The sequence below is a fragment of the Tetrao urogallus genome (genome assembly GCF_951394365.1).
Source record: "Tetrao urogallus genome assembly, chromosome: 6".
NCBI lineage: Eukaryota > Metazoa > Chordata > Aves > Galliformes > Phasianidae > Tetrao > Tetrao urogallus.
Window position 1 is genome coordinate 12,382,826 of NC_136819.1, and position 27,981 is coordinate 12,410,806.

At 43.2% G+C, this 27,981-nt stretch overlaps 1 protein-coding gene across 1 annotated transcript in view; it reads left to right on the forward strand.

Annotated features, from left to right (window-relative positions):
• Positions 1-12,334: 12,334 nt before the first annotated feature.
• The window catches only part of KCNC1 (potassium voltage-gated channel subfamily C member 1), a gene marked incomplete at both ends in the record, with an annotated part of 100,883 nt that continues 85,236 nt past the window's right edge, over positions 12,335-27,981 (forward strand). The window contains one exon of the mRNA XM_079536888.1: positions 12,335-12,904. Within this exon, the coding sequence (XP_079393014.1) occupies positions 12,335-12,904 (570 nt within the window). The remainder of the gene's footprint in view (positions 12,905-27,981) is intronic.

Sequence of the window (27,981 nt, forward strand, 5' to 3'; positions counted from 1 at the left end):
GCACATGGTTGTGAGATGGGTCTCCCAGTCTATACGAACCGGATTTGAGGTCTGAGTAACAACCTGGAACTGCAAAAGCCCTCTGAAGCACAGGTTCTCCCTAACCCACTGAAACTGACCTTGAGCTGTTTGGTTTTCTTTGTCCAACAGCAGCATCTGCTGGACACCGTGCAAATTGCAGTTATTTCCGAAACCCCTTTCGGTGAGTTCAATGTTCTGTTTTCTCATCTTTTCAGTAACAGGTAATCAGTAGGTGGGGAAACAGCAAAAACAGTCACAGCCTTCATTCAGCACCTGAAGCCCCATAAACCAGGAAAAACATGTTGGAAAAAGTCAAGTATTTCATTACCAAAGAGGCTTCAAAGGAGAGAGAGTGAAAAATTGAAGGAATAGCTAGGTTTTTGTCTATTAATGCACAAATTTGGGAAAAGCAACCTATTTTCATTTGGTTTATTTATGTGAAAAAGAAGACAAAAGGAAAGAGAAAAGGTTTGAACTCACTGCGCAGTAGAGATGTCAGAAGTGCTGGGGGAGACTGTTTACAAAACAGAAGGCACGTGCACAAGAGCAGGAGGTGGCAGAAGGATTGCAGTGCCATTCTCTGGTGGAGGAGTCCTTCAGCAGGGTGTGAATTTCCTGGCATGCAGTCACCTCCAGCTAAAATGGAAGTGTAGAACAGGACGTGCTGAGAAATGGTCTCACACGTTTGGAAAGAACATTTCAAGCCATGCAAGGAAGTGTGGAGGCAATACACCTAGGGATCATCTACCTTACACTTTGGTCATGCAACATTCCTTCACATTGACGCTTTCCTAAAACAATCGTAACGCTGCTTGCCATATTCGAAAGACAAAATCTGAATGACTTGTGCTTTACGTGTGGCTCAATAGGATTTATACTCTGCATCAGGATTCATATTCTGGGAGGATAGAATGGTCCCCTTGGTTGACTGACAGCCACTGAGTGCTGCACTGTCTCTGACTGACTGCCAGCCAGGCTGCTTTTGTTCAGAAAATCCAAACGTTGGGGAACAAATGCCCTCTGAAACCTGTTCGTTCAACTCATAACTATTTCCTCACATGAGGTTCTATTTGAAGTCAGCAGTTTTGACTGTCACTGAGTGGCAGAGCATTACGATTCCGCCATTAATGAGAAAGAATTTATTTTCAGCTGATCATTCACAGAAGAGAGCCAGTAGGCCTATACTGGTAAAGCAATACCCTGTTGTTACAGCTGCCTTCACCTTGCCTTATGCCACGTGTGGGTTTCCTGAGGCTGGAGCCTAGACAATCCAAGTGATACTGAGAGGTACAATTCTTTTCTACTTGCTACAATGTGAGCAGAAATTACATTCCTGCAATCAATAAGCACTGTGTTTATCGGTTGTTGTTTGGTGTGCTGTTTATTTTTCCAGACCACTGGAGGGCAGCATTTGTATAAAAAAAAGAGAGAGAGACCATTTCTCCAATGCACGGATCTATTTTTTTCCTAAATTTTTATATATACTTCTTCAATTCAGGTACAGAATATCTTCTCATGCCAAGACAACTGAAATTAATGAGCTGGATGTCTGTCTAGTGTAACTCCATCAGTCTTTCTTGCCAGTTGACACAACTTTGGTACCCTTATCTGTAGGAATTCATGACTTGCAAGATTCACTTACGTGTGAAAAACCACAGGCTTTTATGTCTATATGGTAACATGTCCCCATGAGTTGCATAAAGGTGATTGGGACAAAGACTATAGTATAGGCAAATATTATCACAGCAGCTTGTAGATGAAGTTCTCTTTCTCAAACAGAACATTCAATGTTCCCATTACAAGCGTAATGCCATAGAAATACAAATGTACACAGGGCAGAACATGTGTCACACCAGTCATTTCCTTCATTTTGGAAAGGAAGCATGGGATGTACTTAGCACAGATGTTCTACACTCCGAAGGCGGTCTTCTAGAGAACTAAACACTTGAAATAGCTTGCAGATCAGAGCCAGCTGTACAAAATGTAGGCCCAAACATGGCTTTAAAAAGCTGCACAAATGCCAATTACATTAAACAATGTGAAGAAAGAAACAAAGTAATGTGCTTAATTAACAAAGCTAGAGATGGAGTCAGCCATTTGGTTTAGAAGTACTCCCAAGAGAGAGGTTAAATCCAACAGCCAGGGCAACTCTGGAAGAAATAAATTAACGTGCTGGGTTAATATTTCAAGCTCTGTGGGAGTGAGCAGTGTGTTTGGTGAGGAGAAGCAAAGGTAAAAATATCACAGGGTGCTATTTTGTTTGTTTGTTTGCCAAGGACACTTCAGCTTCTGCAATTTATTTATTCTTCATGGTGTGCTAGAAAATATGCAAGACAACATAAAATTATCAGCATTACGTCACTGGATTTCCTAAATTTATCTTTTTGCCACCTGTTAAATCTTATCTCAAGGTCAAGAGAAACCACTGCTTTGAGTGAATGAATTATGGCACAAGCATATTCACAAAAAATACATTAGCAGTGTTCTTTTAATTTTAGTACTATGTACAACCACAGATTAAAGAAGCCTCTTACTGTAGGACTTCTCTGAGAAATAAGCCCTGGTGGCTTGCTTCCATCCAGGCAAAACTCACTTATAAGCATTACAGGCTCCTGTGGGGGGCTTTGACTTCATCCTGGGCACGAAAGAGGAAGACACTGTTCTACCAAAAGCACTGTTTGGTTCAAGTGCTGAGAAAGGTCATCAGGGCTCAGTTTTCCAACGTCTCTCTTGGTATCCTCTTCTGTAAGAAAGACAACCGGATTAAAAAATTGCAAGCTCCTATTAGTTAAATGCAATCCACCTGAACTCTCCATGCAGAAGTGTAAGCAAGACTTTACAGACCCAACAGCTCAGATCTGTTTTGTCTGGGAGCATGAAGGAATTCAGTTTGACAAATTTGTTCTGGAGCACTGTGGTTAGAGACGTACTTTACTTTTTCATACTGGAATTACAAAGATCCTGGAGAATGTCTTGTAGACGGATTTCATTCTATAGCAGCTTTTTCTGGTCTCATATCCAAGGATTGACCGACAGCTGCCTGGTTCACAATCTTAATACCTGTCATGGTAACCTCAGGCCTCTAACTCCCGAGTTGCAGCAAGTACTGTGGCTTGAATCCTTTCCAGTGTTCATCTGTTGGCAGCTGTTTCCATCTGTTCTTTCTGAGGCAGTTCTGCCCCATCTCCAGGGAAGAGCAGGACTGGCACGCACTGCATTACTTGTTGTGAGCCGCCTGCTCATGTTTTACCTGAATCTGTCATTTTGCCTCATCTGCTCTCTGGCATCTTTTTGCAGCCAGAATTCAGAATTCTGCTGCACATCAATGATGAAAAAAATTTCTGTATCTCAGAAATGAATGACAAAATAATGCTCCCTCTTTTAAATGCAAGTTATTGGATAGACAGGAAAGATTGATCAGTTCATTTAACCCTCATACCTCCTAGGTATGTAGTGTTCCTGCATGCATGTTTTGTAGCTAAAGCAAAATAACTTTGACATATCTTTGCTTTGTTGTGACTTAAGGCATATGCCTTTCAAGCAATTCTTGACCACCACCATTACATGGGGCTCTGGTATGTTTGTTTGTTCGTCTGCTGGTTGGTTGGATTTTGCCTCCTTTCTTTTTTCTTCTGGTACAGCATACAATATGGGAAAAAAAAAAAAACAACCAACAAAAAACAACCAACAAACAAACCCAACAAATAAACAACTTCTGCTTCCCTATCTTCTATTTTAGACACCAGTGGTTACGTTTCCAGACATGCAGCTGATCTTTTGGAAATCTTTGTTGGCTGAGCAGATGTCTAGCTACATAGGACTCATCTGTTAAGTTTTCCTATCACTACTTATTGCTTGTTAACTTGCTGTCTATGGACTGTTTATTGGCTGGAGTGAACTAAAAGACTGTACTTTTTTCTTTTTTTTTTTTTTTTAAGCCAAGGTCGTTAGCTTTATGTTTTCAACACTGAAAGTTTTAATTCATATTTGATATATCATCCCTAGCCTGATTTCCAACTGGATTAAATGCTCTTCAAACCTCTTGGACTTTTGCTGTGTGTGGCAAAAAATGAAAGCCTTTATGTCTAAACATTTTTTCTTTCAAACTACTTCAAAATACCTCTAAAAAAATTAGACACGTTCTGCAGTTCTTACTCAGACTTAGTGAGGATGGGGGGGAAATAATCAGTAGGATAAGAGATGTAACATAATGTGGAAATGAAGCTGACAAAGGTACTCATCCACATTTTGTCCCAATGAGTATTATACACATTTTTGTACATATGGACAAATACACCTGCTAACAACTGTATAAACATACACTGAGGAGAATGGACAGTAATTTCATTGAATTCCCACACCACCTTTTCTAGGATGCACTGTTCCTTTCAGGATGTATTTCTCTGCTTGTTTTATGCGATAGTCAGACTGAACTACAGAAGCACAGCACCACTGAGTACTTCTGCATGAGATCTCTTAATCTGCTGAAGGGATCTTAAGGGATTAACATAATAAACCAAATAAAAGGCTAAAACACTTTGACATTAATTTTAGGAAGCAATATTTTTCTCTATGTTTTAAATAGGCTGGATGTCTGTAAGCTGGAGAACAACTTTAAAATAACCTGTAGAAATATGTTTTGTTTTTAATTACAGGCTGGAAAATTTCACAGAAGACTGGCCCTTATGGATTTGCAAACTGGGTACCCCTTTTCTCTCATCCCTTCATAGGAAAGCCAGTAAGTACGCTCCTGCAGGCTCTGTTGCAGGACAGGCATCCATCCTAAAAGCACAGAAAGGTCCAGCTTTCCATGAGAACAGAGCCTGAATTAGGAGGACGCACTTCTGAATTCTTTTTGGCCAACTCTGAGCACCTTGAGTCACCATGATATTTCTTTGCTTCCCTGTTATTCCCTAACCCTTTACTTCAAGGATACCTACAGGCGGGGAGTACATCTGCAAAGCCTGGCAGAACCCACCCATGAATCATTCCATGAGTAAACAATGACTAAACAAGCCGTGTCTTAGGAACAAGCATAGCACTGTGCTTAGTAAGCCAACCATTTAAATACAGACCTGCTGAAAATCTTGTGTGCTAGCAGGAACATCAGCCACTATCTGCTGGGCCAGTACGGCCCTTCTGCACTGCGATTCCTAGAGAAGGCTTTTTCCCACGGCCAGCAACCTATGGGTAGAGCATCTTCCTGTTCCCTGGAGCACAAAGCTACAATACATCCTGGCACTATTAGCTCTGATCTAGCTCTCATTGGAACAATAGACTGCTGGTAGTGCTGAGCCACAGGTTCAAAAACAAACAAAAATCAGGAAATCTGCATGCCCAACAGCTGGCTGAAGATTTGTGTTAGAATGTAGATTTTGCTTTCCATTTACTCGCACTTGTATTGTATAAATCCTTTTACTTACAAAAGAAACACAGTCCATTTTACCCTTAGTGCCAATTATTGAACTACAACCATATGCAGCATGTAAGAATTACTTCAACAGGATTAAACATCATATTTCATGGCACTGCCCACATAAATAATCACAAAGCCAGAGAAAAGCAGAGACATCTCAAAATTATTGATCCATGTCAAAAAGTGAGGAGCTGGGTTAATCAAGAGACTTAACCAATGCTTTAAACGTTGGAGTCAGCACTGCTCAGATTTATTTCAACTACTCTTACCTTTCAACACCCAGCTTTATGAACCATTTATACCAATAAACATTTACAGGCTATTTTCCTTCTTGTTTGTCTGAGAACATTTCAGTTGCTGCTGCAGACTCAGTGTAAGCTTGAGAAATAATAACAGTTGTGAAAAGTGAATCATTCAACAAAAGTAAACCTCCCGTTTCATTTTAAAAACAGAGAAAGAAATGTTCTAATTATTTTGATGTATTAGAGAAATAGTCAGCTGTTAGGCAAGCATGTGTTTTGTGCATAATGCAACATGTTCTGTCCTCTTCCATTAGAAAGAGACCCTCATTTTTGCATGCATGTGGTCAAATGAAAAGGATGTACTTGAGGCACTGAGAACGGCACACTTTGCTCAAGAAAAGACCAGTGCCTCCTGTTCTGTATTCTGCAAATAGTCTGTGTGATGGGTTTGTGCCTGTTGCTGTGTTCATGCACCTGCAAGTTGGCTAAGATTTTAGAAACGTCACCCAGCATTAGCAGACTTTCATTTTCAGAAGGAAAAAAAAAAAGTTGATTAGGTCAATCTCAGAAAGTCAAGGACCTCATAGGACTCCCCCCCCCAGAACAGATCAACTACAAATAAAGCAAAGCCAAATCACTAGCCACTTTTGGAACTGCAGTGGTAGCACGTGGTAGGAGCTACACAGTTCAGCTCTACGTGCATGCATTTACTCTTTTGAACATGCAGATTTAGAGCCTTCAGGATTCCTGCACTCAGCTCCTAGTAACACACATTTAGCAGCTTCTATAAGCGTGTTTTCGCTGACACGAATCTTCCAATACTGTAAGTTGACTTTTCCTCATCACCAGCTGCTTGTTTTGTTGGATCTCTCCCAGATCAGCATCAGGAAGACAGAGACTAATCTATACCCTTCATAGAACAAAGCATCACATTAGCAAAGCTGCATGCTTTATTTCAGTTACTGAAAGCAGATTTTTGCTGTGATTTTGCTCCATAATTTCTTGATGATTTCTATGCTAGGGAATGTTCATATAAGATAAATCCTGTCACTTTTACTATGGTCTTGAGTAAAGTATATCATGAAAATCATTTGAGGTTAATACATGCTCCAAGAGCAGCACAGTGCCTGGCCCAGCCCACTTATGTGCTGCTTTCAGGCAGGTGCTGGCTCTCAGGCAGATTATAGCCATTTTTAGTGTTCACTGCTGCTCTCTCTCCCTATGAGAAACAGGGTCTGGACAGCATCCCAGGCCTTCAGAAAGCAGAACATTCCTGCCACCTTGCCTTGTGTGCATGCACAATCTCACACCAATTTACTCAGTTTCACCTCCCAGGAACTTTCAGTGAAATCAGATCATTGCAGGTGGGAATTCCACTAAGTTAACGGAACGAGTAAAGACCTGTGATGATCTCTAACATAACATGATATTACTTTCTTCTTTTTTTTTTTTTTTTTTTTTCTTCCCAGGACAACTTTCATTTGTCTCACAGTTTGATATGCATCTGTTCAATACTGATATTTCTACACTGGAACTCTTTGTTAAGGATCCTAAAGGGATTCTTAAAACAACCTTCACTCACAATCGAATGCAGCCCAGTACAAACGGATAGAGAACAAAATGCAGTCAGCAGGTGCAGCACAGCAAATAGTTCTCAGCTCACAGCAAAGCCAAGCGATATTTGAAGAACACAGATAAAAACGAAGTACATATTTAAGCAAAATTTAAGTAACCATATGAAAATAACCTCCAAAGCACTGGAACAAGCTGCCAAGAGAGGTTGTTGTGGAGATTCCATCTCTGGAGATACTCAAAATTCCTCTGGATTCTTCCCTATGCAACCTACTGTAGGGAACCATTAGCAGAGGGGTTTGGACTAAATGATCTCCCGAGGTTCCTTCCAACCTCTATAATTCTGTGCTTCTGTGAAGAAAGGGGAAAAAAAATGCCCAAACCTAGCCAGGTAAGCGTGCAGGGGCTAGCATTTAATCTGTCTAGCTTCTATTTCTGTGACTAAAAGCAGGATGACTTCTTTTGAATCAGGCTTTGTGACTGTGATGTGAGCCCTTCAGGCATGCGGCACCTCTGTGTCTCCCTCAGTCAACATCAAGCAACAACAAATTATTTTCTCCCTCATTCTCATTTTTTTCCATGGAAGGCTTTCATCCAACTATTGATAGTCCAAAAGGGTAAATCTCACCTTGCAGAAAAGTAATATCATCTTTGCAAGTGCAGCTTTGTTTGTTTTTAAATCAGTTTCAAGGACAGAGTGAGTACATTGCATGTTGAAGTGCATCACAGCTTTCCATTGATTCCAAATGATTTACAAAGATCAATATTAACAGACAGCAATTCACAGCATGATGTAATCTAGAACTGATAAAGAACTGCATTGGAATACTGTTGAATTGTCATGAATTTAATGCAAGACAGCACAGACTGAGTTATAGCATTCGACCATTGCAAAATCAGTGCTCCAACCCTGGCTGCTTTTTGTTTTGAGATTATAACTCTCAGAAATAAATCTCTCCCTCTCAGCTTCCCCCAGCTTTAAAACATTTTAAATGTGTTCTCCGTAGTTGTACATAAAGTCATAGGTTTTATAAATGTCTCTTTTCCCTCTTTATATTGTCACTTTTCTTAGAATTGGTCAATAAGTTTTTATAAGAAGCTGTGTCTTTGAGTACAAACTGGTTGATGAACTCTGAATGGCAGGCTTAAATTTAAGGAGTGAGCGTTTCATTACTTATCACTACTGTTGGTATGTCCTTGTTAAGTACCTCAGGTGCTCTCAGGTATGCAAAATGAGACACTGTTATACTAGGAAAGTACCAAAGCATAAAGCAAAGCTTCCCTGTGTATTTCTCGTGCCTACACAACCTTCTAAAATTTTGATCTACCAAAGAAAACAAAGCTATAATTTTGCTCAAAGGTGAATACTCACTAAATACAGAAATATTAGGGAATAAATGCTCAGTCATCCCCCCCATCCACTGAAAAGAAAACTCCTTCAACCCCTGTGGAGATATGATTAGAAATCACTGAAATTCTCAGCTGAATTATTAGGTAGAGACTTCTTTCTGGAAGACAACCTACCTTTCATTGTATCCTGTTACCCTGGGGATGCTGAAGCATAGGTCAGCAAAGGTGATGCCAGGACTCCAGAGACAGAAGCGAAAGAAAGACTTCCTCTGCCTGTATCATCACAACACAGGAGGCAGTAGGGTGACCTAACACAAAGGATAAAATTAGTAAGGGGACAGATGATCTTTTGCATAGGAGTTTGAAAAATAAAACAGATCCATGGCTCAAAGCTGTATTTCCACTGTCACCACTAAAAGCGTTGATTCAGATGAACAGCTAAGGTTGTAAGCACTCCCAGTGACTTTAATAGGGCTGCTCAAAGCACATATATTCTCTCCTGAACAGCAGCTGTGCAGCTCCAGCCTCTCACATTGAAAAGTCTTTCTGAACTCTGCAGCTGTTTTTCTCCTACTCACACCAGGCTTTGGTTAGCCACAGCTCGAGGCAGATGACCATCAAAATCTGTCACCAGTATCAGCTAGGGAAATAAAACACAATTCTGAGGCCAACATCATTTGGGAATTTATGATAACATTCCCTCCTCCTGCTGCTGTTTAACCAGAATCCTTTTCCAGACTGTGATCTCCTTGCTCAATCTACCAAATCCGTGCCTCCCACACAGGTCTCCCAGCGCTCTTAAAACTGTTTTCATTCCTTTTTAGCAAGTAAATCTTAGTAAGCTTAACTGCTAATTTAACTTAAATCTGACAAGAACTAGCAGAGAAAAATAAGGTGATTCCTGGACATGCATATCCACCTTCCTATAAAGTCCTCCCTGCACAACTTCTTTTTCCTGGGTAGAGAAAACACCCAACAGGGATACACAGAGGACTTTTTTCAGGTGGTTGACATGAAACCCAAACTTTCACTCTTTCATTCATTCTTTAATTGAAGTCAGTGGAGCTATATAGGTGATGCTGCTTCCACAAGCGAGTGCATCGTCTGTAACACAAGTCTGAAAGCAGAGAAGAGGAGCCACTGCTATTGAAACTGAAAAGGACGAATGCCTGACTGTGACAAATATATACATACGTTCATCTCATGTACACACTGGATTACAGAACCTCATTACAGCCCTGGAAAACACTGCAGAGTTAGGGGAGATCCTTCAGCATCCCAGCAGGTGGAGGCTGGTAGAATGAGACAGATCAAGGAATGGTTGCAGCACCATTATGGTTCAGTGGGGTGAGAGGAGCCAGGAGTGCCACGATGCAGTTTGGTATTGAACAAGCCTCTGTGGAAAACATTTTATCCCTAAATTTGACAATCTTTGAAAATGATTTGGTTTCTTTTATCCGTTGTAGTCCAAACCTTTATATCCATGGAAAAATATTTTGTTAAACAAAACCAGAATTTTATATTGCTACCAGACAGGCTCCTGGCAGCAAAGCTTTTTTTTTTTTTTGTCAATATGATGTTACTGTCTACGTTCCTTGTTCAATAAAGATCTTATTTTCTGATACTTCACCTCCCAAACTGCAATATAAGCTTTGGAAATGATGCTATCTTTCATTTTCCCCATGAAAATAATGTATAAACACAAACTTATGTTTCCACTGTATGTTTTTAAGACAGTTTCCTGTTTTTGCAGCTGTCTTGCTCCAATCCTCTGCTTCCCCTCACCCACCGATCTATGATTTGGAGCCTTCACACTCTCTTTTTGAAATACCCTGCTCATCTGCGACTGCCAACTCTCCTTTATCAATTGCAGCCTTTGTATCTTCAAAGAAACTTCACAGGTCACTTAAGCGTGGCCTCCCCACCTGAGCCCATGAAAACCGCCTTTGAGCAAACTTCCAATTTCTTAATGCACGCTTTCAGGTTCTTCTGAGGTCCTGCAGCACGCTCCTGCCAATGCCCAGGCAGAGAGGAAGATGGAGTGCCAGAAGCCGCAAGGGGCTCCTTTCATCCTCACCGCCACCTGAGAGCTCAACACTGATGTTCCTACAGAGGAAATGCTGATATGGGTAATGGATGGCAAGACTAAAGGGCTGGGAGAGAACCTCAAATCTCTTCTGGATTAACCCCCATGGCCCTCAGAACCTGCCCTGCTCTGCTTCCCCTTGGCCCCTGGATCCATCACCATAAGAAACAATAGGTGAGTGGGACTATAAAACAATTACCATCATTTTATCAACAAACTACAATCTTCATTTCCTTTCTCTTTCCAAATTTCAGGTTCGAGCTCACCGCTCTCCTCTCATTCTATGCTTTCCTTCTGCCAACTCTCAAGGACTTTGGATGGCCTTTCTGTTTTGGGGCTTCTCAGACCCCTCCCTGTACCTCAGTCTTCCATGTTCAACCCGGCGCTCAGCTGCTGCCTGGCCGCTCTTCTTGGAGGCTCTGTCAGCAGCTGAGGGTGGCTGCGGTACAGCATTGCGTTGGTTCAGCCTCATGTTCCTTAACTTCACCGTGCTTCAGATTCCCGTGCTCATTTCCCACAGTTCAGGCAAACAAACATCCAGCTCCTCTGGCCTTCCTTCTGTCCCGCCAGCCTCGTAACCAACCTGTTGCCATTCACGCAGGGGAAGCAGGCATTCAGGCCTCTCCGGTGTATCCTGCCACAGCTCCTGCAACGCTTCCCTCAGCACCCAAGCTGCTGCCACACCCGTCTCCTTCCCCTGCATACCGCACGGGAACACGTACCAGGGCAGACGAGGGGTTTTGCCGCTTTGCCCGAAGGTGAGCGGCGGGGATTCACCCCAGCGCCGCCGGAGTCGTCCCGGAGACGCCACTCGGGCGGGCTCTGAGACGGGGGCACGGGGCACCACTCCCGCTGGCGGGCAGCTCCGGACTCTCGCCGTGGGGGGGGCGGGGGCGAGCGGGCGCGGCGCCCTCGGGGCGCGGCCGGCATTAGGACCCGGCGCGCGGCGGCGGGCGGGAGCGGCGCGCCTGCGCGAGCGAGCGGGCGGGCTGCACCGAGCCGCCGGAGAGCGGCGGCGGCAGCGGGAGGAGCGGCGGCGGCGTCGCGGGTCCCCGCCGCCCGCACCGGCCCCGACCCCGGCCAGGCAGCGCGCTCGGCACGGCGAGGAGCGCAGGAGGAGGAAGCGGCGGCGCGGCGCTGTCCGTTCAGCACCAGCGGGGCCCCTCCGCCCCCGCCAGGCGGGGCGGGCGCAGCCCCGCCGCCCCCGGCTGCCGCCGGCTCCGACCCCGCAGCCCCACTGCCGCGCGCCGGAGGGCACCGCCGCTGCCGCGATTTTTCTTTTTTCCTTAGTATTTCTTTTTTTCCCCTCCCTCCCTCCTGGGTGTCTTGGCCACATCCAACCGGCACGGACCTCCCCCTCCGCCCCGTCCCCGCTCCCCAGCCTCCGCAGCTCCCGGAGCATGTCCCCGCCGCCCCTTCCCGCCCCACCGCCGCGGCCGCAGCCTCCGCGGCCCCCGCGCCCCTGACTGAGCCGACGGCGGCGCGGCCCCGGCAGTCCCCGGCCGCGGGCGCCGAGCGGGCGCGGGGCCCTGACCCGGAGCGGGGCTCGGCTTCGCAGCGCCTGCCGCCGAGCAGCCGTCCCCTCGCGGGCTCGCCGCCCTCCGTGCTCGCTTGGATGAGGCTGCGACATGCCTGATAAGAGACGAGATGGGCCAGGGCGACGAGAGCGACCGCATCGTGATCAACGTGGGAGGGACTAGGCACCAGACTTACCGCAGCACCCTGCGCACCCTGCCCGGCACGCGGCTGGCCTGGATCGCCGAGCCCGATGCCCACAGCCACTTCGACTATGACCCCCGCACGGATGAGTTTTTCTTCGACCGGCACCCGGGCGTCTTCGCCCACATCCTGAATTACTACCGTACCGGCAAGCTGCACTGCCCCGCCGACGTGTGCGGGCCCCTGTACGAGGAGGAGCTGGCCTTCTGGGGCATCGATGAGACCGACGTGGAGCCCTGCTGCTGGATGACCTACCGGCAGCACCGCGACGCCGAAGAGGCTCTGGACAGCTTTGGTGGGGCGCCCCTGGATAGCAGCGCCGAGGACGGAGACATAGATGGCACCGGAGACTCTGGTGATGGCGAAGAGGAGCTGGAGATGACAAAACGCCTCGCGCTTAGTGACTCCCCGGATGGCAGGTCTGGAGGCTTCTGGAGACGGTGGCAGCCTCGCATCTGGGCGCTCTTTGAGGACCCCTACTCCTCCAGATATGCAAGGGTAAGCTACGCAACCAGCACCCTCACAAAACGTTTCTCCCCTCGGTCCCACCTCCGCCCGGTGGCACCAGGCTTAGTGCCACAGGCAGAGTAGAGCAGGCATCCCAACAACTGTGCACAGGGCCTGGGGATGCAGGCCACACTCAGGAAAGTCCCATGTGTGGGGCCCAACTGGATGCCGTGGCATGAGCTCATGTACTTACGTGAGCTTCTGAGACCCTTGTTCTCCAGCGGGCTCCTAGTAATACACAGCATGGGGCAGGTCCCATTCATAGGCCAGGCAGTCCTGTGGGAGAACGGAGATCTCTGTTACACCAGGTATTTCCCTCCATACACAGGTTTCCACAGTCAGCTATGCCCCAGCAGAGAGGCATCTACTCCAGCCCTCTTCCTGTATGAGATGGAAAAGGGATCATGGAAACAGGGAGCTTGGAGAGCTGCTTAGCTTGGACTGGAGAGGCTGTCTGTTCCCTTCTCTTTTCTCATACGTATCATGTTAAATATTTATGATCCTGCTTCTCCGAGAATGGATAATTCAGTTGCTCACTTACCTCCCCACTCTGTCTTTTCCCTTGAGGGAAATGCAAAGTATTAATCAGAGGAGAGGGTTCATTCATGGTGAAGGGACACTGTCTGAGAGGCTTCTCACCTGGCTACCAAAGGCCAACCTCTCCCTCCCGGTGCCAGCAGTTTTGGAAAGGGAATGCACACATCAGTTCACCACATAGATGGCAATAAAGATGGCCCTAAATAGGCACCCAACTCCTCTAAGGAGTGCCTTGGTGCTTTTACATATGGGAATAGTGACATTGATTAGGGCCTGATTCTGCATGTGCAGTCAAATGTAAAGAAAAGATCAAGTTCAGAGAAAGAGAGCAGAATTAACCCCTAAGGCATCTGTCTTGGTAAGCAGGAGGGATAGGTGGAGGACAGTGCCTTCAGAAAGGCATCAGCTTGGACAGGTGTCACTTCTCTCCTAAACGTACCTTTATGGAGGTATAAAATTGCTGCTGGCCCTCCATGGTGATGGTTGGTGCTTCAGTGTTGGAGGATAAACATTGTTCCTGAGGAGGATCAAAGGAATCAGCAGATTAAGGAGCAAACAGGATGGATGGAGGAAAGAAGTGGAAACACAGGGCACAGAGATAGGGAAGCTGCCTGGACATGAATGGGGGGGCACAGAGCTGCTGAAGGCTGCTGAGCTGAGCAGAGATCTCCATCAGGGAGCCGCCAGGTCTGCAGCCTGAATGAATGGGAAAAGCTGGAGCAGAGCCTGCACTTATATCTTGGTGCATTTCTAAACGTTCTTGTTTGCATACCCTTTGGAGGTTTCCTTCTTGAACAAAGAAGTGAATATTTTAAATGAATTCTTTTAAACAGCATGGAGGGTAAAGGAATAATAAAATATTTACCACAACATGAAAGGATGATGCTGTTGAATTGCAGCTTTCAAATCCCCGATTTCTGCCAAGGGAACATGGACACAGAGAGGGAAGGCTGGAGGGCATCCTTCAAATGGCTTCATTAGCTTCCTTTAATCAAGCCCAACATTAGCAGGCATTAATTTGAAGAGCAGATCTCTGGTGGCCAGGAATCTGTCGGTAAATAGATCTCAGGTCAAAGCAGTGTTCTTGTCCAAGATGTTGTGGAATGGTCCAAAGGCTAAATGGATAAAGCTGCTCCAATGAAAAGGCTACAGAGACTAAAACACCGTTTTTCTTGGAAGCATTCCAGTATTTTAGTTTAGAGGGCAGAATATATAACTGATAATGAGTCTTTCTTTGTGATCTACAGGCTGGAATCCTAGGAGGATATAAATCCCATTTCCTAATTCTCTATGGGGATGGGGTATTTCCATTTAGAAACAGGCATTTTATAGACAGAATTTTTTTTCCAGTGGTTGCCATATCATTTATTCACAGTTACATATGCATACGTGGTAGAATTCAAGCCCTGATTTACCTTTAACTCCTTCCTTCCCTAAAGGATTGTTAACTATAGAAAATACAAATTCTGAACTTAATGTATATACTGAATATTTCATAGGTTAAATATCATTCCTTACCTTGTATCTATGGAGACACAGGCTCTATGCATTAATATTTTGTATGAAGGAAGATGGCTTTCATCATCAACACATGCACACACTGTCCATTAAGAAGACATTAAAAGACACTTAACATTTTCTAATAAAAGCCATACGTTATGGTTATGGATGTAAAAAGAGATAGGAGTCTGATTTATGCTCCTGTAACCTAATGACAGACAGTGCAAAAAGATCTCAAGCTTACAATAGCTAATTTACAGTAAAATAATTGATAGCATCATTAACAAGTGAATGGTATATTAAAGCAATCCTTAGTATAGCCAGGCAACAAATGATGCTGCCTCCCTTACAATTGTGTACGCTGCTTTCATTTGCTAACTGTATCCTAGCTTTGCAAAGATTTAGATTCACACTGCCATTTTGTCAAAAGTTTACATCACAAAATTTGTCATCCTAATACATCTTAGACCTGTAATAGTGATGATTACTGTAAACATATATATTGGACACCAAACAGTACGTCTGAGTAACATCTTAATATAAGCACTGATTTACATAATCCTTATACTATATTACACTTGGGCAAGTACTAGTACTAGGAACGTGATACATGAATGTTAAGTGAAACCCTGCAGAAAACAAGATTTCTCTGGACTATATGGGGCACATGAATGCAATGAACATTCAGGAACTGTCTGTGGAAGGCTCAGCATTTACTCAAACCTAGCCATTCCTGGAGGCCTGTGATGAACACTGTTTACAAATACAAGAACCTACAACTACCTTGCCTCACCAGCATCCATCTCATACTAAATATCTGATCTCATTGTAGATCTTGACGTAGGTGGCCAGGGGAGAAGGGAAGAGCACTTGTGTGTTGCAGGCAAAATCAGCTAACTGCACATTTTGTCTGTTCACAAACTTCAGCAAAGCATGAGGTCCCAGTTACTAGCAGTTTGTACTGGCTGGGTTTAATTACATTCATGTTTTCTAAATACTAATTTCTTAATATAGTTCTTTCTAAAAAGATCAAACGTAATAAAACTGCTGCATGGGCTTCCAAATCTTATGAGAAGGTGGCTTGTTTCACATCACACCTTGCCTCAGACGCCCATCTTAGTAAAGTAAAGCATAATGCGCTTCTCCATAACAGAAAGGCTCCATGTTTTAGGTAACAGAGGCCAAGGCAGGTACCTGGAGGTCAGAACAGAACAGCAGATAAGGTGGTGGGAAAGATCAGCTTTACAAAGATACCAGGTACACATGCAGACAGGTGAGCTTCCAGGTAGATTTTCCAAAGCATCTCCTCAGGCAGCTGAGTGCTGCCTCACATTCCAGGCACCCAAACTGGTGAGCCATTTCTTCAAAGCTTAATAGAAATCTTTTCACATCTTCAGACAACTTTGAGAATTTATTTTCTGCAAGTAGATGCAAAGGGAAAACCCTGCTCAGAGCTGCACAGAAAGCTGCACAGAAAGCTGCACAGACGCTGGAGCAGAGTATCTGAGAGTTATGTTGTAATAGTTCCTGCCTTCTGCACTCATTAGATGTCGCAGGCTGCTCTGCACACACACAGTGCATGGAAAATATTTTCCTAGCACCCTGTCTCCTTCATTTTTACATCTGGGCACGCTGTTTGTACACAAGCAAAGCTCCCACTGACTTCAGAGGGAATCTGGCCAGCATGTATCTAACATCTCTGCCCCCTTCCTCCTCCTTCCCAGCAGGATAAGATGGTGCTGGTGTTCAAGCACAGCTGCTAGGTTAGTCAGTGGTTGGGAATTTGGAGCTCTCAGCTGAGATTCCATGTCAGTGCTCACGTTCAGATTGGAGAGTTAAGCTTCATTAATGGATCCTAAGGAAAGCTTTGCAGTCCTTCCAAATAAACACTTGAACTGTTCTTAAACAAAAGCTGGTTGGGGTCCCATGGAAAGTCCTCAACAGCTTGACTTGCCATTCTGGCATGCGTTATATGGCTCTGATCTGGAGGAAGAGAGGCTTATGGCAAACATCACTCACTCTTCCCTCCTCTCTCCCTTTGCAAACCTGCTTTCCTCGGCAGGCGATTTCTGAAAGATAGATTTCTGACACAAGGAAGGAGGTAGTAAAAGGATAGCAGGGAAGAGATGAGAAAAGGGTGGTCCCAGGGACTTCTTCCAGCTTTCTTTTGAATATTCTAGAGTGCTTCCACCTTGCTGTGATCATTTCTCTGTACCGAATACATCCTGCAGGTATGAGAAAGGCTTACGGGTCCCGGCTCCTGACAACTGTACTGTCTTGGTGCTGAGAGGCTATGGGGATATTCCTGCTCATCCCTTAACCTGGCCAAGCTCAAGAGAGCATCACTGCACAAGGAGAGCTTCTCCTGCTGCTGTCCCACAGGACAGCCTAAGGATATACCAGGAACAGGTGCCTCAGGTGGTCCCACTACGTGTGAGCAGATAGAGAGGAAGAGGAGATCCTCTCCCCACCTCCCCTCCCCACAGGCACCCCTCTCCTGGGGGGGTTCTTTCAAGGGGCCCTGGTGGAGCTGCTGTCCCTCCCTGGGCCCTTCTGCAAAGCTTCCCTGCAGAGGCATGTCTAATCCTGCACTGAAGCGATTCTCACTGCACACTGACAATTAACCAGACAGCCTAATTTTAACTGCACGCTGCATTACAGCTCTGCAAAAATGAGAATCCTGCATAAAATGAAGTTTCCCCTGCGCTTGTAGTATAATGGAATTACAGATAGACATCTATTAACCACCATTCTGTCATTCATTATTAACACAGCTCCTAAAATCCCATCTTGTTCCTATTTTCTCCCATCGAGGGGAAAGCTACTACAAATCCTTACATAACCCATGAGGAAGCCGGGTATTGGCTCCTCTGCATGCTGTCCAAAGCAGCCTCTGCCATCCCAGCTGGAAAGCATTGGCCACCTCCCAGGCTCTGTCCCTGCTGAGTTAGCCAAGGTGGGAACAAGCACACTCACAAATAACTCCTGTGAATTGTTCCTCTGGCTTCAGAAGTAATAAATTGTAAAGCCACCGCCAAGAAAAAAAAAACTGATCGTGGCAGCTGTGCAGAATCATGACTTCATTGGTTCAAGTTGTTCAAAAACACACAGGAAGATGTGATGTCTGCCCGCAAAGTCTGACAGTCTTTGAAGTCACAACCTCACAGGGAGATTAGAGGGATGATGTTATCCACCTGACCAATTTCTGGCTGCGTAGTGCATACTTAGGAGTTCTAATTCATGGAAGGGTTGTTTTCTAATCCATTTGCCCATTTCCAATTTTATTTCTATTATTTTGAAACCTTAAAAAAGAACGGCATCTGTTGCCATTTTCATAATATTTTTTTAAATCTTACTTAATTATAATGTTTCTAGGTTACAAAATTTACTCGATTTAGCCAAGGCTAAGATTGCATGGATCATACAATCATATGCATACACATATATATGCCTTCCTATCACCACCACCTCCCACAGTGCTGAGTGGGACTTCCATATGAGGAAGGACTTCAGAACTAAACAATCCCAAAATACTTCTAGAAATGTAACCTCGGTGCCACTGAAATCGATGCGAATTCAGCGACCGGTTTCAGGATGGTATTTGGGCTCTTCTGTCTTTAATCCATCCCTATGTGTCTTCAGTTATTTTCCTTGCCCTTCTCCTGACATTTGCTGTTTTGGTTTTGGTTAGGAATGAAAGGCAACAAAATACTGTATTCTGTGTTGGTGCATCACGAGTCAAAGGATAAAAAAATCTCTGGATCATTTATAATATTTCTGTTTTAGAACAGCTCACAAAAATGCGATGCATTAGACTATGCCTAGGAAAATTATTTTCCTAATTTGTTTTTCCTTATTCTGTATGGTCTAGCATTGAGTGATACTCATCTTTTTAGCTTTTTTAAAATACGTGACTGATCTGTGTATATTTATGGTACTACTTCAGTACAGTCTATACATACTGCCTTTCTTTTAACATAAGGAGAGATGGTAGCAAATCAGCAGAGAGGGAGCAGCCTTACTGTTGCTGAAATTCAGTGCCAGCATTTCCAGCAGCTTCAAGGATAGAACTGCATCTTCCTGCAGTGTGGTTCAAGAAAACAGATTAATTGCAGCGTACTGCCTTTTTAATAAATGGATTGTGTATTTCCATTCCAGAGCACTGAGGTGTGATAGATGTTAGCAATTTATTAGGAATGTACATATTTAAATATGTATTTTCATAATCATTTAAAGTCCTGAGAATCTTTAGCACATTGCATCTAAACACTGAGCTCTGATATCGACAGAGCTCTTCATAATCTTAATGGCATTTTTCACTGCAAAGGGCTATAGAATACATCCCCATTCAAGCCACATGACTTCAATTAATACTCAATCAAATCATATCCAAGTGCTGTATTTCATAATAAGAAGGGCAAGAGGGGTATTCAGATTGAAAAATTGAGCCCTAATTGATAATCAAGTAAGTAATCCTTTCTCATGCAAATACAGATGGCAAAGCTGAGTTTCCATTTTGTATAGGCTTGATTTAAAGAAATTTCAGTGCATTCTTATGGTATCACACTAACAGAACAGCCATTTTGAGATCTTTGCAACTGTATTGCAATTAGCTTAGATGCTATATGCTGAATTTGGTCTGAGGAAAGAACAGTATTAGAAGGCTGACTGGGTTTTCTTTGCTGAATGCTGCGTTATATAAATATGTGATTCACTCCAAATGGTACCCAGGAGGTACAGTGCTAGGATCGCATGAAATCAGCAATATCTCTCAAGCTATGGAGAACCACCCCCTCTCCCCAGAAGATCAACAAAGCGCTGTCATTTCTCAGATAATTTGTGCATTTCTCTCCTGTGCTCAGTTAGGACCCAGATTTGGCTGTCTGTAGTCTTCGTCTCATAGCAATCCCTTACTCCAGGAATGTCCCCGTTTCCTTCAGGCTGAGCACAAGGCACTACCCAGCACGGGTAAAGGTGAAAGGGCCAGGTCCTAATTGATTTTTATTTCCTTCAGATATGAATTATAAGATATAATGGGGGCTCTAATAAATCATGCTATAAAAATGAAGAATAAATCTCAGTCCGAGGCTTTTTACAGCGATTGCTTATGATGTAAGGCCCTTTAATGACAGTAAGTTAAAATTGCACTGTAATGGCTCTTTGTAAATGCAATAAATCTCTGCTTTCAGTGCGCTGCGGACAGCCAGCAATGTGTGTGCTGCACATGATCCACCAGCACAGGCACCGGCTGCTGGCATGCACTTATGTAATTATGTTGATACTTCAGAAGCAGCTGCAAACCTCAGCACTGCTAGATTTACATTGAGGAAATGCTCAGTCAAGAACATCGTGGTATCTTGACAATGCGAAACAGTTTAAAATATCCAACTGCATTCTTATTTGAAAACCTGGGAAAGAATGCCCCTTTTAAAAAGAAGGGAGATGGATTGCTTGCTTTTAAATAACAAAAGGCAAAGCCTAGTCCTACTGAGTCTTAGGATTTCCCAGAGACAAATATGAGCTACGTCAGGCATTTTGGTCTGCACAACATAACTGAATACATCTTCTTTACCCAGTTTCCTGTATCATCTACTCAGCATTCACACACACAGGCACGCACACACCAAAACGTGCACAGAAATACACCAACAGAATAACAGCTCATTCTACTGCAGCAGAATCCCTAATCCTGTCCATCTTTGCCCTCCGAAGCATTACCCTTATCACCCCAGTTAAATACAGAAAGATCTAGTCAGATCAGGTTGCTTATTATTTCACATGCATCAGAAATTCAGCTGCAGATTTCACTTTGAAAAACTCATTCCATTAACCCTACTCTGTTTTTCACCTTGGATTCTTGCACTGTCTTCATTATGCCAGAGCAATTGACAGGTATGAATGGTGGAGGCCAGTGTTGTGATTTGTCTGGTCACAAATTAAATGAAAAACTTCAGTCAGAACGTTCTGAATTTATAACAGACTTCAGGAAAATGTATAAGGAGAAATCTCTAAAAATGCTGAGCACCTACAACCTCCAGTGGATTGGAGGTCATGTCTACAGCAGAGAAGGACACAAATGAGGAGCTAAGAGACCTTCAGCCAAATCCAACCCCAATGTGTGGGGACATGAACACAGCTACCACTGATGTTAATGGGATCCAGCTAGAGACCCTTGTCTCTGCCGAAACTTTTCAGGACAAGGACAGTTGTGAAATTGCCTCAACACTAAAGGCAAAAGGACTCATCTTCACAGCAGGCTTTGATCTCTACTCCAAAAACAAAACAACATATCGGCCACATTGTGCTGTTCCGCTTTCTTTTCTTAGCACGGATCTCCCCGTTGCTTGTAGTGTGGAGTTTTGCAAGAAACCTAGTGACAATACATCTTAGCACTTCTTGGCAATGTGTCCTGCATACTGCAGAACTATTTTAACTCAAGTTCTTTCGGTAGAGCACTTGTCAGGACAAACCTAACAACCTAACTACACTACAACTCAACCATTACCAGATTGAGTCAATTGCTCTTGTTTTTGTTGTTGTTGTCTGAGAGGAAAGGGAGGTAGCAGCTAACTTGTATCCAAACGTTGCTTAAGCAATGATGAAATCATGCGTTCAGCTGATAAGAGTTCAGTGTTCATCCTGCCAAGGAGTCCCAAAGGTGCTAGTGATTTTATTAAAAGACCTAAGGTAAATTTTAATCATGTATAGATCTCCTGAAATGTTAGTTATGTCTATGCAGCAGGAAATCAATACTGCAAAAGTGCATTTGCTGTTGCAAAGAAGAAAAAAAAAAACCCATCTTTTGGAGAACCTGCTTCACTAAGAAAAGCCTATTTTACTTTGTGTCAGTGTGACACAGACTGAAAGCAAATGTTTGAATTTCGGGAGCATTTCTATGATGTCTTCAACTCCAAAGCACATATTTACCTTCACACGTACATAATCATCAGCTATCATAACTCCTAACCAGCACACTGACTGTCTTCAAAAGATATCTGAGATAGGACAACAGGGTAAACCTTTGTTCTGATAGGGCATCTTTGGTGCTCATGCAGACCTGCCCACACACTGCACTTTCAAGATCTCATTTAAACAGAAATATACACAGAGCTACATGGTGTGAGTTTATTAGAAAGCAAATTAAAAAAAAAAAAACAACAGAGATTTGGAAAGATGATTGAGATGATTGCAAGCAATTGAATTAATGCAGATTATCAAGAGAGCATTTGTTAGCAGTTCTAACTAAAGTCATTATGTATGTGCCCTGTGTGATTGTGCCTGTTAGTTCTGAAGAAACCACTCTGGGGTTTTGGTTAGCATTTACAGCACACCGGCTGTACGAGGGAAGGCCTCACTCATGTAGCTCAGTGGAAGAACATTTGCAGTGAGGCACAAACACACAAACAGCACTTGGTATTAGCTCATTAATCCACATCATTTGGTTATGTCTCAGCCCACCTCACCTTCTATGAACTTTACTTCACAAGACATTGAGTCTTAGTACGTCATTTTTAAAATAAGAGAACTTTTCCTGGGTTACTTGCATTCTTTGGCTTCCCCTTAAGAAAGGGGAACCCCTTTTCACTTCTCATAAGTGAAAGAACAACGGAGTGCTTTCAAACAACTTAACTGGAGCTATTCAGCTTTCCATATTCTTCCCTTACCTAGCATGCCTTATATGATTTGTAAAAAGATTTCTTGCCAATATAAACAATGCTTTTATACTTTGATTGAGTTTTGAATGCATGCGTTGCAGTAACTAGCACAATAGGCTTCAAATTTCCACTGAGACCTCGAGATGCTATTGCCATAAAAACACCAAGTTATCAATAACCATATGTGGAAGGATTTTGTACTATGCTTAGATAGTTTCCCAAATGAACATGGACTAGTGGGGGAGTACACCTAAAGCTAGGATCCTTCTCAGGGTACAATGTGCATATGAGATGTACCAACCAGTGCAAGGACAGCAGGGGGTGGCACCCTCATCCCTCCTGCATCATGGGGACTTAGCACTTAGTTCCTGCATCCTTACTTCCAAAGCCATACTTGTGAAAGGATGTAGCCATCTGAGTTCTAATTTACAATTCTCCAAGCACAAGCCCTGCAGACTTAATTTTTTCAGATGCACATTAAAACTTACCAGTTGCCTACAGTACTGCTTCTGCATGTGCCCAAAATTACCTTAGTACTGCTAATAGCTACCTTCTATCCCAGTCTCATTAATGCTGACAACTTTTTGTCACTAACAGGCACAGTCCTTTAAATGTACTTGAGCACACCAACTACATACAGAATATAAGCTGCTTTCAGAAATGTGCTGAAAACACTAGGATACCAGTCTGTGTGCAAGTTTCCCTTACAGAGTAATCCAGAGGCTATGGAGGGTTTGGTGTCTTTGGTGTCTTTTTTTTTTTTTTTTTTTTTGCTAGGAATATAAAATTTGAAGTTCAGTAAATTTCTGTAACTGCGAGGTTTCATATTTTCATCCGTCTCTGCTCAAGAGACTTCCTGACTTAGAAAAATGCATCATCCAGACAGTGAAATTGGTAGCTTGTACAGCTTGAGGAATTCACAAAATAATACAGTGGGTACATGACAGAGCAGCATTTCCCAGAAAGATGGAACTAAGAAGCTGTCTCATGTGATAATTCTATGCTGACTTCAGCAAGGTTAACAGCAGATAATAGATACAGGTAGTAAGGTTGCTAGAGACCGCTCAGCTTAAGTTTTGTGGTTCTTCATATTCAATTTCTCACTAGTTCAGAGTTAGTGCCTGTTACGAAGTGACCAAATGTCATCAGGTGGCTCCACAATGAGCTTTAGGGGTCTCTGCACAGTCTCTATGGAGAAGGAAGGTACAAAATGTACAAAAAAGTATCATCTCAATGGACATAGAGAGGACTCTTGTTACCCCAGAGCCAAGGCAGTTCTGCCACGCTGGAATGCGAGCTCCCAAGTGAGCGTAAGGACACATTGCATAATTTGTTCTGAACAGACCTGTATTTCCCAGGGCTATCAGTCACCTTGTAGTCATGCCATGTAAATACAAGTATTCTCAAAATCTCTGAAGGCTGCGTTTTCATCAATATTTTAACATAAACATTCTTTTCATTTAAACTGATATTGATCTTTCGCATTTTATTACTTTTGAATGTTTCAAAGTGCATTGAAGAAAAGCAATCTCAATTAAACTACTGCCAGGATAAGCTTAACTTGGAAAAGCACTGGAACCAGTCTTTGCAAGGTTAGTGCCTTTTACAGCACATACGCCTTAGGTCTGGCATAAACAAATAACATGGAAATAAGTGATCAATAAGCATTCCTGCTATTACATTCACTGCCTTCAAGATACACACAAAACCAGTCCAAAATCTTAGTGGAAACTATGAAAGGTAGATTGTTAAGTCTCTTCCTACTGTAACTTACCTTGTATAGGAGTCTTGGAAAGTGCTCTCATGAAGCAGAGGCAGTTCTTCAGTTTTGCAACACTTTATCAAATCTTCTCCTGCTATAATAGAAACAATTGGGATAGAATTCAAAAGTGACAAATATCAGAAAAACAAATCGGTGCTTCAGTAGCTTTGTTGTGCAGTCAAAAGAGCAAAACATTGGCACAATAAAACATCTTTAAAAATGATTTCATTAAAACAAGATATAGCAAAAGAATAAATGCAATCGTAAGAATTGTTGTACGTAACCACGGCACCAAAAAGAGGAATAAATAAGAAACGATGTTTTAATCCACAGCGTTTGGATTTAGGATTTAATTCAGTGTAACACCTTATTTTTATACCCCGATGAAGAAAAACAAAATAAGAAGAAAAGATTTTGAAATGTGAACATCGTTGAACACTTTAAAACCACCACATTTACTCCATTTAATGTATGGCCATAAAGCCACATTGCAAAGTATTCTCTAAAGGAATCTGCCTGTCCCATTTCCCAGACCTAAGGAAAGACCTGCAGGGTAAAACTCCAAAGAACATTACAGTTTAGCTTCACTTATGTGCAATGGACTAAAAATGAATACTTAATATTTATATGAATCATTGTCAGTGTCAAGTAAGATGAAGTTTTTAAAAATAGAACCAAATCAGGGAAAGAGATTTAAGACTCAGTGGGTAAATGCCACTTTATGTACGGTATTATTTATAGGCATTTTTCTAATCTGTTCTGTCATCTTGTCTCTTAGATTATTAGAAAGGGAGAAACTGGGAACTACAGCTAATGTAGATGCAAAAGAACCTTGCTGAGAACAGTGGCACAAATATGAGCCAAAGCTGGAAAGTGTGGAGCTGTGCCTGTTGGTCTCTTAATGTCTGTGTGTACTACAAGAAAACCATTTCAGCCTATTTTGTATACATAGTCACCTGCATGAAGTAGCCTTCTGCACTTCCTTCATTCAAGTAGTATTTCTCAGTAGCTGTATGGTGGGAACAGCATACGCAGCTGTTCTTTGATTTTATGGCATTCCTTGCAAACATAAAGTTAACTAGCTCTTGACTTCAGTGGCAAGGTCCAGTTCAAGCCATCAAGGATTTTAATCTTCTCTCTTTTTGGCAAGACAGTCCTAAATTTATTTTAGCAGGAAGATGTATGTGTTTACAGGTGTGAGAACTGTGGTCAATGTAAGCAGAGATCCTAGACATGAACGTGAGGAACAGCAGCTCTTTTTTTAGCCACCATGATATCCTGTTTGTGTTCTTCATCCCAGGAGCCCAGGAGGTTTCTGCCAGCCTAGCAGGCGATTTCCACTTGCAGTGGCTGTGGGCATGTCACCAGTTCTCATAGCTGCAAAACTTCTAGTAGAAATCCCTTTTTCTGTGGCATCCCCAGCTGTTCATTTTGACAACTTGAGCAAAAGAAAAAAACTAAGATTTCTGCTTCGTGGCTGTGCACAACTTTGTCCAGATACAGCAGAAGTTTGGTGTAAAGATTTCTCTAAAAGAGCTGTAATGTACACAGATGGCACAAGGCTGAGAAAGATCTTCAGGAAAAACTCAGTAGATGATTTTTAAGCAGAAAATACCTTCCCAAGCCCTGTACCAAGTTTAGTGGAGACCAGAAGCTGTAAAAGCAATAAAGATTTGGATACGGATGGAAAATGAATCTTCTCATTCATTACCTGTGCTGCCTGTGATGCGAGCTGTAATCAAGAACAAATTCCAGATGACACAAAGCCATCAAGCTGCAAAATCCCTGTTAGTGCTCACTGCAAGTCCTCGCCACAGGCCTGCTATTAAAATGCCCACAGGCCACAGAAACACTCCCAAGCCAAGCCATTAGCTCCAATGACAAACTCTACTAGTTAAAAGTAGTCACCACTGACTTGCAGCTTAGGGTATAATCCTCTTTTTAATAACTAACAAACTAAGAAAAAAGGATCTCTCTTTCTAATTTCCTTTGTGTTGTTATTTCTGAATTTCATTCCATGTGTTTTGCTTGCAGTCCTTTAGCCTGTTTGAGGTGTGCTTTTCTTATTTGTTTGTAAATCAGTTGAGAAAAAAACAGGCTTCTATGTAGATCAGGAAGATAAGTGCTGGCTTGTGAACTTTCATCACACGATTCTCTGCCTGGCTTTGCATTTCTGTAGCTCTTTCTGGATACAAAATTGCTCTCCCTTTAGAGGGATCAACATCTTGCCTTCTGGCTGTGCCCCTTTCACCCGGAGTCTGGGGCACCAATTATGTTTTTAGGCAATGTTTGTCACTGGATAACTGACTAGCAGCACAGAGAGCACAGGCTTATGCAGGAGGAACAGCACTCATCAGCAGACATTCAAAAGACATTGTGTTGAAGCAGAAGTACAGAAAATAGCAGGTCCAGTGTAAGCAATAAGGAGGAAAATGTAGGAAACGGGACAAAGCAACAAGAAGACAGGCTTTAGAATTAGAAGAACAGATGACTGTGAGGATGGGGAAGTCCTGCTCTTCAATGTTCTCTGCCGAAGAACAGCGCTGGGACACTGGAAGGGGAAAGCAGGATGACAGATCACCTGCCTAGTGGCAGAGGAACGAGACAGTCAAGAGCACGAAATCTCAAACTGTGTTAACTAACAACAAATCCCCCCTTCTTTTTCAGCAAGGTGAGAATGACCTAATCAGAGTAATTCTAATGACAGCAATATGCCATTACATTCTGCATGTGCCACAAGCAAGAAAGCAACCCTCTCAAGAGGCCAGGAAGAAGGGAATTTGCAGTAATAGATTTTGTGGTCAAAAGAGCACATTTTGCTGTTGCAAACTTGCCAATGAATAAAAAAAGGGTTAGGCTCCACAGAGAAAAACCTCGTGTATTATTACCAGCGCTTGCACAGGAGAAGTCTTTGCTGTAAGGACATTTGAGGATTTTGGACAGTGTGTTCTGATACACTCATTTTTTACTGTGGCATGTGAAGGTCAAACATGTTGACAGCTGGCACAAGAGCTTGGCAGAAAGAAATGAAAAAAAGAAAGTCAATTTCATCTCTTTAAGAGCTCTACCAGCAGAGGCGTCACCTTTCCAACCTGGCCAAAACAGCTTTTCCTCTTAGGAGTCCTGCACAAGCATTATGGCCACCACCACGCACACATGCACACATACTCACTCCTTTTCAGCTGTGATCCAACACCAAATGGGATTATGGGATTTCAGTAGGAAAACAAAACAAAACAAAACAAAAAACCTGGCATAATAACTATATAGGGTACTCATGGACATGAGAAGGAGCCATAATCTCTTGCCCTGTCAGACCAAAGGAGGCAGATGTCAGTGTCTAACCCCATAAGTATTATTCCAGGGATGATTCTCATGGCACATTAAATCTAGGGACAGTTAGCAGTCCTCGGCCCTTAACACACATTACTCAAGAAGAAGGCATGGAATAAACAGGCAGTCTTTAACTGAGGATATATGCTGTCTAATGAAAAAATGTGGCTTCTTATAAGTCTGTTCACTGAGGACTCCAATATGAAATGCCTAGGGTCCAGTGACAGGTACAGCATGGAAACAATAGGCAAGAGGCATGGTAGAATAGAGAAGCAGTACCA